Source organism: Phyllosticta capitalensis (assembly GCF_038381095.1).
Source record: "Phyllosticta capitalensis strain CBS 128856 chromosome Unknown BKA78scaffold_5, whole genome shotgun sequence".
Lineage (NCBI taxonomy): Eukaryota > Fungi > Ascomycota > Dothideomycetes > Botryosphaeriales > Phyllostictaceae > Phyllosticta > Phyllosticta capitalensis.
The window spans coordinates 2,112,502-2,126,533 of record NW_027117443.1 but is presented as its reverse complement, the minus strand read 5'-3'; the positions used below and the strand labels follow the sequence as shown (position 1 = coordinate 2,126,533).

At 52.8% G+C, this 14,032-nt stretch overlaps 6 protein-coding genes across 6 annotated transcripts; 3 read left to right on the top strand and 3 right to left on the bottom strand.

Moving 5' to 3' along the window:
* Positions 1 to 214: 214 nt before the first annotated feature.
* Positions 215 to 1,467, bottom strand: BKA78DRAFT_331650 (CTLH/CRA C-terminal to lish motif domain-containing protein; the record flags this gene model as incomplete). The annotated part of the gene is made up of 4 exons (XM_066889900.1): positions 215 to 694; positions 889 to 1,084; positions 1,282 to 1,364; positions 1,462 to 1,467. The coding sequence occupies 4 exons, from the start codon at positions 1,465 to 1,467 to the stop codon at positions 215 to 217; spliced, it is 765 nt and encodes a 254-aa protein (XP_066744668.1).
* A 358-nt stretch (positions 1,468 to 1,825) lies between these two features.
* Positions 1,826 to 3,448, top strand: BKA78DRAFT_331649 (uridine-cytidine kinase-like protein-like 1; the record flags this gene model as incomplete). Its single annotated transcript, XM_066889899.1, has 6 exons — positions 1,826 to 1,978; positions 2,035 to 2,162; positions 2,238 to 2,382; positions 2,432 to 2,474; positions 2,524 to 2,637; positions 2,691 to 3,448. The coding sequence occupies 6 exons, from the start codon at positions 1,826 to 1,828 to the stop codon at positions 3,446 to 3,448; spliced, it is 1,341 nt and encodes a 446-aa protein (XP_066744667.1).
* Positions 3,449 to 3,718: 270 nt separating this feature from the next.
* On the top strand, positions 3,719 to 5,337 carry BKA78DRAFT_370620 (mannosyltransferase; the record flags this gene model as incomplete). Its single annotated transcript, XM_066892682.1, has 4 exons — positions 3,719 to 3,839; positions 3,890 to 4,134; positions 4,196 to 4,478; positions 4,529 to 5,337. 4 exons carry the CDS (start codon positions 3,719 to 3,721, stop codon positions 5,125 to 5,127), a joined length of 1,248 nt encoding a protein of 415 aa, XP_066744666.1. The 3' UTR covers positions 5,128 to 5,337.
* Positions 5,177 to 5,636, bottom strand: BKA78DRAFT_353063 (putative S1-like domain-containing protein; the record flags this gene model as incomplete). Its single annotated transcript, XM_066891476.1, has 2 exons — positions 5,177 to 5,279; positions 5,326 to 5,636. 2 exons carry the CDS (start codon positions 5,634 to 5,636, stop codon positions 5,177 to 5,179), a joined length of 414 nt encoding a protein of 137 aa, XP_066744665.1.
* Positions 5,637 to 6,399: 763 nt separating this feature from the next.
* BKA78DRAFT_331647 (major facilitator superfamily domain-containing protein) lies at positions 6,400 to 7,998 on the top strand (the record flags this gene model as incomplete). The annotated part of the gene is made up of 2 exons (XM_066889898.1): positions 6,400 to 6,528; positions 6,580 to 7,998. The coding sequence occupies 2 exons, from the start codon at positions 6,400 to 6,402 to the stop codon at positions 7,996 to 7,998; spliced, it is 1,548 nt and encodes a 515-aa protein (XP_066744664.1).
* A 658-nt stretch (positions 7,999 to 8,656) lies between these two features.
* BKA78DRAFT_267577 (SNF2 family N-terminal domain-containing protein) lies at positions 8,657 to 11,651 on the bottom strand. The gene is made up of 6 exons (XM_066885484.1): positions 11,376 to 11,651; positions 10,798 to 11,304; positions 10,662 to 10,740; positions 9,918 to 10,612; positions 9,319 to 9,866; positions 8,657 to 9,267 (listed from the first exon to the last, which is right to left on the bottom strand). Exons 1-6 carry the CDS (start codon positions 11,619 to 11,621, stop codon positions 8,958 to 8,960), a joined length of 2,385 nt encoding a protein of 794 aa, XP_066744663.1. The 5' UTR covers positions 11,622 to 11,651; the 3' UTR covers positions 8,657 to 8,957.
* Positions 11,652 to 14,032: the final 2,381 nt, after the last annotated feature.

Here is a 14,032-nt window from a genome sequence, read left to right as displayed (position 1 = left end):
ATGAACTGGGGGTGGCTCAATGCCAGTAGGGTATCTCCGATTACGTTTGCCAGCAGAGCTCAAATCGCTCTCTGGATGAGTGATGATGTGAAAGCTGAGCCATGTTCCCCCTCGCCTTGCCCATGAGGCATCCATAGCCATGTAACGCAATCCTGTTTCCTTGCGCCAGCTGTTCCAAAACGCCGACGCTGCAAAAAATAACAATAAACCAAAATCAATCCTGCATGGCATCCGTTTCGCCGTTGCCGTTCATAACATCATCATCGTCGTGACCTTCTTTGTCCGAGTCAAGACCCAGAGTCAGAGTAGGTGGAATCTCCTTCCGAGCATCTCTGGCCTTTTGTTCGGCCCATGCGCGCAGCCGTACGAGTTGCTTGATCCGTGCCTCGCGACAAGCACCCTGGCTGGACAGAATCGATTCATTGACCCTCGCCGCCACGGTTTGTCGGAGCGACGGATCAAGCAACGCCGACAAGGGTGGAGTCAAGTTCTCGGGAGGGAAGATGAGAAGAGCCATGGTATGCTCAAGATCCTGGAGAAACTCCTGGTTTGTGGGAGCGCGTGGTGCAAGCTCAGAGGTTGCAAAGTTGAGCGCGGGAGTAATGTCCGCGCCGGTCGCCATACACTTGCGAATAAGCTCGATGAGCTGCAAACGAAGCAAAGCAAAGTGGAGCGAGGGGTCGTGGTCAAGAAGCTAGTGTTACGTCAGCGCGAGGATCCAACAGTGAGTTTGGATTGACGTGAGGTTGTTTGATAACAATGTGCTCATACTGAGGACTGAAGTGTGGAGTTTATTCATCAACACCCGAAGGTGATTATGAGTGGTGCATGAAACTCGTATAATCATAGCAACAAGGGATGGGGGCCGTTGGGGGCGGGGTTACAGACCTGAGGATTGAGGTCATTGATTTTGTGGATTGCGCTTTCAATGTCTCCGGCATGAATGGCATTCCGAATGTCAACCCGTTCTTGAATTGACTGCGGTTCAGCGGCAGGCGGGATGTTGGCCTCAACGGCGAAGCGCTTCGCGGCCATCGGATATCCTTCGCTAACGAGGTAGTCCATAATGACGTTGTTGATGTCCCTGTTCATCGACTGTCAGCCTCCCGTATCCCAGAGAATGACTGGGTGATGAACGAGCGTTGTTTCCACCGAAGAATCAGACACAAGTAAATTTGATCTCCACAGAGTGTTTCGGAGAGATTCCCAACTTGATATTAACGCATCATGCGAAGGGAAGGGTGCGGGGCTGAGGGAGGTGGGTTGAGGGGGACAACGTACGACTTTGAAGGCTTGATCTCGTCGATGCGCCGCTCAAACGGATGCCGACTAGGCGTTGCCGCCGAAATGACGGTTGAAGAGCTCTGCGACAAAGTTAGACTACTGGCGGCGCTGGCGGCTGCAGGTGAGAAACGTACCATGATAGCTAGTAGCTGCGTCGTTCTATCTCACATCGACCACCGTCATTGCTGCCGTGCCTCGGGAGCACAGGACCGAGACAAAAGACGGCAGAAAGTGCGAAATGGCACTGTGGGAAGAGTGTGATGGAGATGATGAAGAAGCGAAGGTGGGAGAGAAAGACGAGGGGAGCTCGGGTTGAGAAAAGCTCGAGGCGCCAAGACATTACGTAAGGTGCGCTCGTCGCTGCACCTACCACATTCGACCACCACAATTCCTCGCGATATCTAGGTTAGTCATTGGCTGCCTCTCTGCCCGGGCATGGAATAGCTTCGGCTATCAGACAATCTCAACCATGGTACTCTCTCGCTGAAGACGACCCTCGACACCCACGCGCTCTCTAACAATTTGACCCTCACAGACTTCAATGACGAACACTATCCATAAGGCGAGGTATTCCCCGCCGTGGGACAACACGAGCATCATTGGAGTTGCCGGCAGTTCTGGATCGGGAAAAACAACATTATCCCTCGCGATTGTAAATGCGCTCAGCCTGCCATGGGTGGTGATTCTTTCGATGGTTAGCCTCGGTTGCACTCAAACCGTGCCCGCGAGACATGGAGCTAATTTGAGTAGGACTCTTTCTACAAGCCGTTGACACCAGCGCAATCAGCGAAAGCATTTCGAAACGAATACGACTTTGATGCTCCGGAGGCCATCGACTTCGACCTTTTACTTGAGAAGCTTCAAGCTGTCAAACAGGGGTGAGTCAAGGGGACTTACGCCGAAGCCTTCTTTTGGCGGTGTCACGCGAGCACCAAGATTGACCATTTTGATAGCAAAAAAGTCGACATTCCAGTGTACTCGTTTGAAAGACATAATCGTTTAGAAAAGACGACCACTGTGTACTCTCCCCATGTCCTTATTTTGGAAGGCATATTTGCTCTTCATGACAAGAGAATTCTTGACATGCTCGACCTCAAGGTGCTCTCAACTCAAGTTTGATTGCCGATCATGTCCTAACATGATACAGATTTTCGCCGACGCCGATGGAGATCTGTGTCTGTCGAGACGACGTGAGCTATTCCATTTATCTTCTTCTCATGCTGGTCTGACCTGGAACAGTCGTTCGAGATGTAAAGCACCGTGGCCGTGATATTGAGGGTTGTATCAAGCAATGGTTCTCCTTCGTCAAGCCCAATTTTCACCAATATGTTGCCCCTCAACGAGAGGTAGCAGGTATGGCTAAAACCCCGGTCCTTCGTCTCCCTCTAATCACTTGCACGACGTAGACATCATCGTTCCTCGCGGCGTCGAGAACAAGGTTGCCATATCCATGGTCACTGACCGCATACAAAAGATTCTCAACATCAAGTCCCACCAACATCGAGAAGATCTCAAGAGGCTAGGGAAGTTGGCCGAGGAGACTGCCCTTTCACCAAATGTTCTTGTCATGCCTCAAAAACCACAGATTGTTGGCATCCACTCGCTCTTGATGGATCCTTTCACCTCGCGGCAAGACTTTGTCTTTTATTTTGACAGAATCTGCGCGCTGCTCATGGAGGAGTCTCTCCAGTGCATGCGCTTCGACGCTGCCACAGTAACAACACCACAAGAAACCACATATCAGGGGCTGAAACCTCACGGTGAGGTCAGCGCGGTGGTTGTACTGCGTGGTGGGACTGTGCTTGAAAAAGGATTGAAGCGCGTCATTCCCGACTGCAGGACTGGCCGTATTCTCATTCAGACCAACTACCGGACTGGCGAACCTGAGTTGCACTACCATGTCCTACCAAAGGGCATCGAGACCCATGAGCGCGTTCTCATCATGGATGCTCAAATGTCAAGCGGGGGAGCAGCTCTTATGGCCGTTCGGGTCCTGGTGGACCACGGCGTTCCTGAGAGAAACATAGTTTTCGTGACTTACACGGCTGGAAGACTCGGCTTGAATAGGCTCATGCAAGTCTTCCCCGAAATTAGAGTAGTGGTTGGGCGATTGGTGAAAGATTATGAAGAGCGTTGGGTAGAGTTGAAGTACCTTGGTTGCTAAGACTGTTCAGACGGTTTTGTTCAGGGCATTTCTTTCGGCATACATAGCGCTTCCTAGCAAGTCAAACCAAATGAACCCGGACTTAAAGCACAAGGAAGAATTCCATCAACAGTGCAGCAGCGGCAAATCTAAGCGCCATTGAAAGTCGCTTCTGCAAGTACTATACCGTCTGAAGACTTTCCGTATTGGGTCTAGCCACGTGATATCGCCGAGCGACCGTGTCAGCTTTCCGCGACTCTCCTCTGAACCAAACCTTCAACATCCTTGACCATGGACTTGATCCAGAAAGCGCTTGACATATCAAGCGATCCAAAATGGGCGCGATGGCTGTGTCCTCTCCTGCTATGCGCCGATGCAGCATTATGCGGCCTCATCATTTGGAAAATACCATGTGCGGGCACCGCGAACTCTTGCGCTGCGCATCAATTGACGAGGCAACAGATACCGAAATCGATTGGAAGGCGTACATGGAACAAGTTGAGCTGTACATTGACGGCGAGCGCGACTATACCAAGATCAGGGGAGGTACAGGGCCCCTGGTCTACCCTGGCGCCCACGTCTATGTCTACAGGTTGCTGTACACCCTCACGGGCCAGGGAACAAATATCCTGACTGCTCAAATCCTATTTGCGGCGCTCTACATCGCGGTACTCGTGGTCGTCATGGCTTGCTACCGAAAGGCAAAGGTATTCCGACATTGGCAGAATATTCCAGTTTTTCCTCCGGCACTTTGCTGACCATGTCCAGGTTCCACCATTCGTTTTCCCCATGTTGATCTTGTCAAAAAGATTGCACAGCATTTTCGTTCTGCGCCTATTCAATGATTGTTTCGCGGTCGGCGCATTTTTCCTGGCCGTTTACCTTTACCAAAAGCATCTTTGGACAGCGGGTTCCGCTTTCTACTCCATTGCTGTTGGCATCAAGATGAGCGCACTGCTGGCCATACCAGCACTCGGGCTGGTCCTCCTCCAGGGCGTAGGAGTCGACCGAGCCCTGACACAGGCTATGATCATGGTTTACTTGCAGGTACGTTGATTGTCTCACGTCGGTAGCAGCATGAGCTGAGGATTCTGCAGCTAGTGTTCGCGTACCCTTTCATGCAGTCTAACCTCAAAGGCTATTTTTCCCGCGCCTTTGAGTTGACCCGCGTCTTCCTTTACAAATGGACCGTCAATTGGCGCTTCGTCTCAGAGGAGACTTTTCTTTCCAAGGAGTTTGCCATTGCTCTGCTTGCAGCGCATCTCGCGCTACTAGTATTTTTCGCTGCCTACCGGTGGATCAAGCCTGCTCAACGATCCGTTCCAGACACCATCCGCCTGATTTTGAAGGAGCCGGTCGATCAGCGACTAATCTCCAGGCGCGTCAATCCGCAATTCATCCTGACCACGCTGCTCTCTGCCATTGCCATTGGTATGCTCTGCGCCAGGTCCCTACACTACCAGTTCTACGCCTGGATCGCGTGGGCCACTCCATATCTGCTGTGGCGCGCAGGATTCCATCCCATCCTCCAGTATGCCATTTGGGCGGCGCAAGAATGGGCTTGGAACGTGTATCCGAGCACGAATGCCAGCTCTATGGTGGTGGTTGCAGTGTTGTTTGTTCAGATCGCTGGCGTGTGGTGGGGGTCGAGAACGGACGGCGAAAAGGAGGGACATGCAGTGCATCCTCACACTGAGTAGTCGCATGTCTTTGAGGCGAAGGTTCTGGGCCCAAGCGAGGAGATTCATCTCAATCGTCGTCTTCGGAGTCTGAAGGGGGCATCTTGCCAACCGTTGATTCCTCGTCATCACTGTCCTCGGGGTACGCTGATGATTTGGCGAATTCGGCTGGCCTGTAAGCTGTTAGCATATCACTTCCATGGATGGATGCATACTCACCAGTATTTTTGCTTCCTCCAGGCCTTCTCGTCTCTTACAACGTTCACAATCTCCCCGCCAATCTTGTTTTCGCGCTCAGCATAAGTCGACTGGTCCAGGACGACAAAGGTGCCTCGCTTGACCCATATCGTCGACCTGAACTTTGCATTGAGTTCTGCCAGCGTTGTCTTGCCCGAAGGTAGCTCGACCGTGTACAAGTTGTTTCCCTCGGCCTTGGTGACTTTGGCAATTGTCTGGGTCTCGTCAAGAACGTCGGGCGGAGTCAAGGTCTCCTCCTCGACGGCATGGAGCTGGCGCTTTGGTCGTCCCATGCTTCTTCGTGTCGTGAAACGAGCGTAAAAAGAGTGATGTTGATTTGTTGGACAGGAACCGCCAGTACTTTTTCACATGCCGCAGAGTGCACGGATCGCCCGGTGGACTCTGCACGACAACGGCTAGCGTCGGGAGTTTCCCCACGTCCACCCCTCCACGCCCTCCTTTGTTCCCCATAAACGCACGCGGTTAGAACCTCAAATCGATCCCTGGAATGTTTTGCTTTCCATGTTGGCTCCCCCGTCCCTATCACGTCAAACATCACGCCCTAGCAGGTACTTCACAAGAGGGGCAAATATGCATTTTGCCATTGGCCACCTCCATGAGCGTCCCTGCTCTCTAGAGCTGTCCGAATGACCACTGGTTTATAATCCTTGGAGATAGGGATACTGGCGCAGGTACCATGGACCAATATGAAGGTAGGAGACGCGTCTTGTGGAACCGATCTCGGACACAATGCGGCCTTTTGGTTCCGCAATCGTTCATTGAGCTGCATGCGACGGCTATCTAAAGAAGCCGTGGATCCAATTGCCTTTTTAAGGTACCATGCTCCCCTTCATAAGACCGAGCACCTGCCAGCCTCACGGCTAAGTGTCTAGACACGAGGACGGCGTCGTGTTTGACTGCCAAATCTCTTTCATTCAACCCACTTTGACGAGCCAACCTTCTTACTGTTCTTGAACCTACAAGTTTGCTACTCTCTTCGTCCACGTCTCAGAACACCACATTCATCTTTCGTGTCACTTCCCCGCCACGCCAGCCATGGCTCACATTGGGTCTTTTTTCGAGATTGAGGAGCCGTCGGGGAAGAAACAAATCACCGACCCTCCTCGAGCTCGCCAAAAGTCCGTGTCAATCAGGTCGCCTTCGAATCAAGCAGAGGACCACCTCGTGTTTGGCGAAACCAATGAGGGCCGACGTCATACTCGCACCGACTCCCAGACTTCCAACTTCACGGGTGCAACGACTCCACGCACGCCGAGCGACCTGGAGCATAGTCGTCCCTCGTCTCCCTTCGATGTCGCCACCATAGCACAAACATTCTGGAACCCGCCTATGAACAAGTGGCGGGTCCTTTGCTGCTGTCTGGTCTACTTTGGTGATGGACTCAGCGACTCGGCTCCTGGTGCGCTTATCCCGTACATGGAGAGTCCAAAGGAGTACGGCGTAGGATATGCCATCATCTCGCTCATCTTCATCAGCAATGCGGCGGGGTTCATTGCTGCGGCCTTCGTTACCAACATAATCCACGAGCGGTACGGGCGGGCTCGAAGTCTCGTTCTGGCTGAGATTTTCATGATGGCTGGCTATATCATGCTGGTTGTAACGCCTCCTTTTTGGGTCGTTGTCTGCAGTTTCTTCCTCCTGGGGTTCGGATACGCCATCGGACTCGCTTTGAACAATGTCTTCGTTGCCAACCTGGCCAACTCGACCATCATTCTCGGCCTGTGCCATGGATCGTATAGCATGGGCGGCACCATTGGACCCATCCTCGCCACAGCTATGGCCTCCCACGGCATCCGCTGGTCGCGCTTCTACTTCATCGCGCTGGGCGTCCGCGTCATATGTGCCGTTTTCAATGCGTGGGCTTTTTGGAACTACGAAAAGGAGAATACCTCGTCGATTCAATTGCTGACGGCCCCTGAACGCTCTGCTGCGGCAGAGTACCACGACAATACCGCGAACCCACCGAACGACGAGCCCTCTTCAGGGGCTGCCGAGCAGGCACCAGTCGCAGAGCCACAACAACCACTTGTTCGCCCCGAATCCAAGCGCTCGCTGTTCAAATTGGCCCTGCGAAACCGTACCACGTTGACAGGAGCTCTCTTCGTCTTTCTGCATCAAGGTGCCGAAGTCTCCATCTCCGGCTGGATCATCTCCTTCCTCATCCACTACCGTGGCGGCGACCCGTCGCAAGTCGGCTACGTCACCGCCGGTTTCTTCGGGGGCATTACAATCGGCCGACTCTTCCTCGTCCACCTCACACATCACGTCGGCGGCGAGCTCGTCTTCGTGACAGCACTCAGTATTGGGGCAATCGCCTTCCAGATCCTGACATGGCAGGTGCCGTCCCTGCTCTCCAATTACATCTCCATCGGTGTCTTGGGTCTGTTGATCGGTCCCATCTATCCTTGCTCGCAGACCATTATGGTGCGCCTGCTGCCGCCCAAGATTCAGATGAATGCTGTTGGTTTGATTGAGGGGGCGGGCAGTTCGGGTGGTGCCCTCGCGCCATTCTTGACGGGTCTGCTGGCACAGGCAAGGGGTACGTGGGTCGTCAACCCAGTGTGTGTTGCGATGTTTGCGGGCATGTTGGCGTGTTGGTGGGGTCTGCCGCGGGTTAAGAAGCCTGTTGAATAGATGGTAGACATACTGGATATACAAGAGCGGAGGAACCTTCTCGGTATGCCAAAATTGATGACTCTTGCCTCGCGCGTTCGATCACTCCTCATCCATCCTGCGTAAGTGACCCAAATTTCACTATGTTCTTCTCGCGGGGGAGCACGAATGCTCCCTATGCGTGCCCCTGCGGACTTAGACAAAATCGTAGTCGTAACCCTAAAACTTCTATGTCAAAAGCCACGCAACCAGGGAGCATTCATGCACCTCTTCACCTCAGAGTCTAGAACGTCTAAGTCCTCAGCGCAGAGTCACAGGGAGCATTCAAGCTCACCTGCACGGACTTGTCAGAACCCAGGACTCAGAAGTGTCCGAGTCCTCAACGCGTGGTTACAGGGAGCATTCGAACTGCTCTGCGCTGACTTGGTGGTGCTTGAGACTCAGAAGTATCTAAGTCCTCAGTGCATGGTCACAGGGAGCATTCGAACGCCTTCAACATGAGGACATAGTCTTCTCAACTTATGGTGGCGCTGAGATCGAATGGACCGCCAAGAGCTCCTTGCGTGTGCGCAGAGATCGCGCCGAGACCGTTTTGCTGCCGGAGATCGCTCCCACAGCTATTCTTGCACCTATAGTGTTCAACTAGATAGATAGGTGGATTCATCTGATTTCAAGTTAAGCTAAGTAGCAAGTCCACCTCGCTCCTTCCTCCCTGCACCATTTTTTGTGGCCTGAATAGGCAACCCCTGCCGCCTCGCTCCTCCCTTCTCCATCATAACTTTTGGACCAAGATAGGAAACCCTTGCCCCCAATAGTCCTTGCTCCTCCCTACTTCAAAACCTTTTGTGCCCAAATCGGCAGCCACTTGCCCAAATTGGCAACCCCTTTCCTAAGTCGGCAATCCCTGCAAATGTCAAAGAATGATCAAAACTTTTGTGGGAGATCAAGTCACCCGAAGAAAGAAAAGAAATCCAGACCACTCAATCCTCGTCACCTTCGTCCTCGGAGTCCTGGTTGAAGCGGGGCACCGTATGCTTGTTTTCGACAACGATGAACTGCTTGCCCTGACTGTCCTCCTCGACCTGGCCGAAGAGCTGCAACAACTCAGTCATGGTGAGCTTCTTGTTGGAGTTTGCATCGCCCATGACGGCGTCGATTTGCTTCAGCTTGCGCTTCTGCATCGCAAGCAGCTTTTCGTCGATGGTTCCCTTGACTACGAAGCGCGTCATAGCGGTGTTCTCCTCCTGGCCGATTCGTAAGACTCGGCCAAATGCTTGCTGTTCGACAGCCCTATTCGACCATTAGCAATCTCTTTGCTTGCTAGAAGTGGATAATTTGTACCGGTTCCACCATAGATCGCAGATAGCGACGTGACTAGCCATGGTCAAGTTGAGCCCGATTCCTCCACACTTGATGCTTGCCAGTAGAATTTTCGCCTCCTTGTCATCACGGAAGCGATCGATGGCCGCATCCCGCTGCGCAAGGCTCATTTTGCCGTGGTACTCGACAAAGCCCCAGCCCTCTTGATTGCACACCTTGGAAAGGATGCGGATCATGCCGAGAAATTGAGTGTAGATGATAATCTTGCCGTCCGGTTTCGCCTCGAGCCAGTTCAAGATTTGTGCCTTCATGGCGATTGTCTTGGCTGAAGGAAGGACTGCGCCATTCATGTCAATCCAGCTCAAAGCCACGTCTTCCTCATCCTTGCCCTTCTTTCCACGCCTCTTCTTCTTCCAGTGCTTGTCTGTCGGTCCCTCGTTGTCGGACTCCATTCCTTGCGACTGAATAACGGATTCGAGAGTGTAGTCATCAACAGGCATGGACCTGCTGTATTCGTTCTGGCAAGTGGTGCAGCGGGCACGTTCGAGTCCTTTTAAAGCTGCTCGATGCTGCACTGCTTCGAGGCACTAAACAAAGTCGTTAGCCTTTCATCATTAGACAGACGGACGTAAACGAACTTGACTGCAGTACAGATGGTAACAGCTGGTAACCATTGGCTCGTGAGGTGTGTTTCGACACTCTGAGCAAAGCGTGCGTGCTTGGAGCTCTTCCCACGCTTTGCCTTTCCGCAAGCTGCATAGGTACTTGCTGAAGTTGTATTGGAGGCCATGACCCCTCCCTGTGTTGACGTCCTCGTCTTGGTCTGGCAGTTGATTGACACCATTTTGCGATGATGGTGATGACTCCTCGGGGTCCTCATTGGTGTTCTCAGCCAGCATCCGCCGCAGTGCAACGATTTGCGCCTCCCGTTGCTCGTCTTGCATGACCTCGATGTTGGCCAACTGTGCCAATTTCTCGTGATCTTCTCGCTCCAACAAGTCTCGCATGACTGTCTCGACGAGCAGAACGTTGCCAGTCATTTGCCTCAGTCGAAGAAGCATGACCAGAATGTTGGAGTAGTTGCGCTGCAGAGCATTGTCCCGGGAGAAGGAATTAATGCGAGCGATCATGCGCTTGCGTACAATGTCGTAGATGGCACGCTCTGTGTCGTTGAACTCGCATTCGAGAAGACTCTCATCAGTTTTCGGCAATTTCAAGATTGGCGCCCCAAACAAGCTGTCTTTGTGCGTGCGGCGGATCATGAACTTTTGAAGCATGACTTCGAGCCTTTGCAACTTCTTAGGATCACTGTTACCTGTTCTCAGTCAGTACAGATATGTTCGGGGAGTTATCGAAACACGCACTGTAGTAGTTCGCCTTGAAGATGCGGAAGGTCCCTGTGGACGGGACATGGAGAAATTTGAAGTAGGCGTAGAGTTCCAGCTAGTAAATGGTCAGCTAAAGGCTCAAGCGACAAAAAGTGAAGGGTAGAGTAAAGACCGGAGAGTTCATAATTGGAGTTCCACTCAGCGCCCAGCGAAAGTCAGCTATAAGCTGACGACAGGCCAGTGAAGTACGGCCTTTGTGGTTCTTGATTGCTTGTGCTTCGTCCAGGACCACGCGACGGAATTTCACTTTATGCAGCAGCCCCTTGTTCTCGTCGAAAAAGTTTTGCCACCATTCATGCTTCTCTTGACTCGTCTGGAGCTCAAGCGGGGGGTCGCCTTTAGGAAAGCTTCGCATGACCTCGTTCCACGTGGTGATGATAACGTCGTAACCAGCGAGGTCATTCACGCTATCGTTGGTGTCGATCCTGGAACCGGAGCGATACACCATGATCTTCATTTTGATGTCCTTCACTCGCACATGTTTGTCGATTTCGCTTCTCCATTGAGTGACAAGGGAGCTGGGCACCACGATCAGCGTTGTCTTAGGACCTTCGTCTCGGACTCTTCTGCACCACACGTGGTCGTTGACAATGTTGGCCAAGGTCATCACGGTTTTGCCCTGGATCAGTCAGCTTCAATGTCGAATTCGGGTCGCACAGGGAGCATTCAAGTTGACAAGGAATGACTTACGAATCCCATGGAGTCAGAGCACAACCCACCTCTCGGCTCATCCACTCCGCGCTCTCTCTGTCTCATAAAACCTGCTCCGAGCACTTGGTAGTGTTTCAAGGCCGTTTTCATGCCACCAACAAGCCATCCGCCCTTTCCATCTGCTCTGCAGGCACCGTGGCCTGCAAAATGCTTCGTCGCTTCGAGCAGATCCTTCTTGTCCAGCTCAGCAGTCTTCTTTTGGTCCAAAGGAACCGTCGCAAGCATTCGGTTGAGTGCCTCGTTTTTTCTTCTGGTTCCCTGATTGCCCTCTTGAGCCGAGGGATCCACATAAGTGGCAGGCTCGTTTTCGTTGGCATTGGCGTCTCTGATGGGGTCAGAAGTGAGCAGCGATGCGGTATCCAAGAGTCGATTACGAGGTACCGCATTGGCCTTCTTTCCTCTACCTTTTGCAGGTGCTTTCTTCTCGCCTTTTCCTTGTCCATTCTTGACGCCAGCCGGCCTGCCGCGCTTTTTGTTCCAGGTAGTAAGAGGCGTTGCCAAAGTCGACTCTGAATCATCGGCCTTTCTAGTGCGCTTCCTGCCACGAGCAGGCATTGCTTCAAGCTCGGCGTGATCCAAGGAGTCATCGTGGGCATCATTCGAGACTCCGTCGTCCTCAGAAGGCCTCGTTCCACCCACCATGGGCGGATCAGGTGTGCAGAACAGACTCTCTGAGGGATAGCGAGGTCTGCCATGCCAATCTTCTTCCCTTGGATCCGGCTCGGGCGCAGGAGACGTTGTCGACGATGAAACTTGAAGGTTTTCTTCCCAAAGGCGCTTGCAGCGCACCTTTTCATCGGACTTCCGGCGGATGTACTCAATATCATCTTCAATCTGATTCATTCCAGCGGCCTTCTTAGCGTTGTAATCCTTGACGAAGTCGGCATACTCTCGCGCTGCACGCTCATTTTCATCGAGCGGTCGAGACTCGGAAGTGAGTGGAGGCGTAGGCGGAAGGTCCTGTTGTTCAGCGGCTTGAGGGCGAGAGGGACCTTGATTCGAGCGCTCTTGGCTGCTTTCCTTCTTCAACGGCTCACGTTCGATGGGTTCTTCGGCAGTGGCGTCGGAAGTAATGTTCTCCTTGCCGCGAATCCTGTTCAGAGCCACGAGGAACTTGTTTGCTTTGTTCTTTGATGACTCCTTCTCCTCTTCGGCCTTGACGTTCGACTCAGGCGGCACGGAAGTCCTGGCGGCTGAATCGAGGTACATTTTGCTCTCAGGAGACGACGTGTCCGAGCGCCTGCGTTCAGGCTGAACAACCGCCTCGAGGTCGACATCCATTTCATTTTCCACCGACTCATGGATCGGACTTGTCTGGACATCTGGAACATCTTGACCAAGTTCGACGGATGGTACCACGGTGACTCCTGGGGAGCGAGAGCGCGATCTTTCGACCGATGAGAGGACGTGGCGGGAGTTGCGTGGCGTCTCGTTGTAGTTCACCTCAGACGGTGAAGCACTTTCAACACGAGCAGGCCGGAAGTTGCTTGGCTCGTCGTCATCGTCAAGGATGATTGGGTCTTTGTCAGTGAGGCCACAGCCAGCCCAGGCGTCAGCGGACCCGAAGTTGTCGTCTCTTGGCTCTTCCTTGATCAGCACATCATCATCGAGGATGATGGGGTCTCTGCCTGTAAGACCGCAGCCACCCCAACCGTCGACAGAGATGAAATGGTCTTCCTTTGGCTCTTGCTTGACCGTGACCTCATCCAGCAAAATCGGGTCCTTGTTGGTAAGACCACGACCACCCCATACTTGAACAGAGAAGATATTCTTGTCCTTTGGCTCTTCCTTGATCATGACTTCGTCATCATCAAGGACGATGGGGTCATTGTCTGTGAGGCCGCAACCGCCCCATGCGTTAACAGTGACGAAACCATCGTCGTCTGGTTCTTGCTTGATGGCGGTATCGTCAAGATCGAGGTCAATGGGATTGTCAACTGATTTTCCGAATTGTGCAAGGGATGTAGATGGAGTCGGGTGCCAGTCGTCTTCAGACTCCTCTTGCTTGATGGTGGTTGTCTCCGAGGGACCAGCTTCGGCTCGAGGGCCTCGTCCTCTGGCCAAAGGCCTTGAACTCGTGAACGCGACGGGAGTCGCCATCATTCAGGACCTGCGGGTCTGAGTCCAGCAGATCCTGGTGGTAGTAGCTGAGCCAGAGGTTTTCGTCAGTGAAGGAAGTTCTGTAGTAAATGAGTTAGCTTCAGTCCTGAGTTTGCGGAAAGTGCTGCGGAAAGGTGAGAGAATCCACACGAGTTTGAGAAAATACGCTCAATCAGAAACGTACCGTAGTGATTTGAACCGAAATGCAGTTGGAAAAGTGAAGTGAACCAGGGCTAGATGGAGTTGCCGACGGCTGGGCGAGTTTGAAGAGCTTCGTCGTGTAGCCGCGGGCGGATGGATGTAGAGGCGGAGTACTTGAAGTGAGAATGGCTGACGTGATAAGGCGGCGTGGAAGACGCTCTCCGGCGTAGCGCTGGTGGTAAGACGGAACTTGCCGCACTTGAAGAAGAGGCTTCCTTCTTATCAAGTGACGGAAACTCGTGAAGCAAGCAAGAAGGTGGCGAGGTTGAGCGTGAGGTCGAGGTTGATGAGGAAGAGAGGGGAACCAGGTGGAAAAGACGCCTCAAGTACGACTG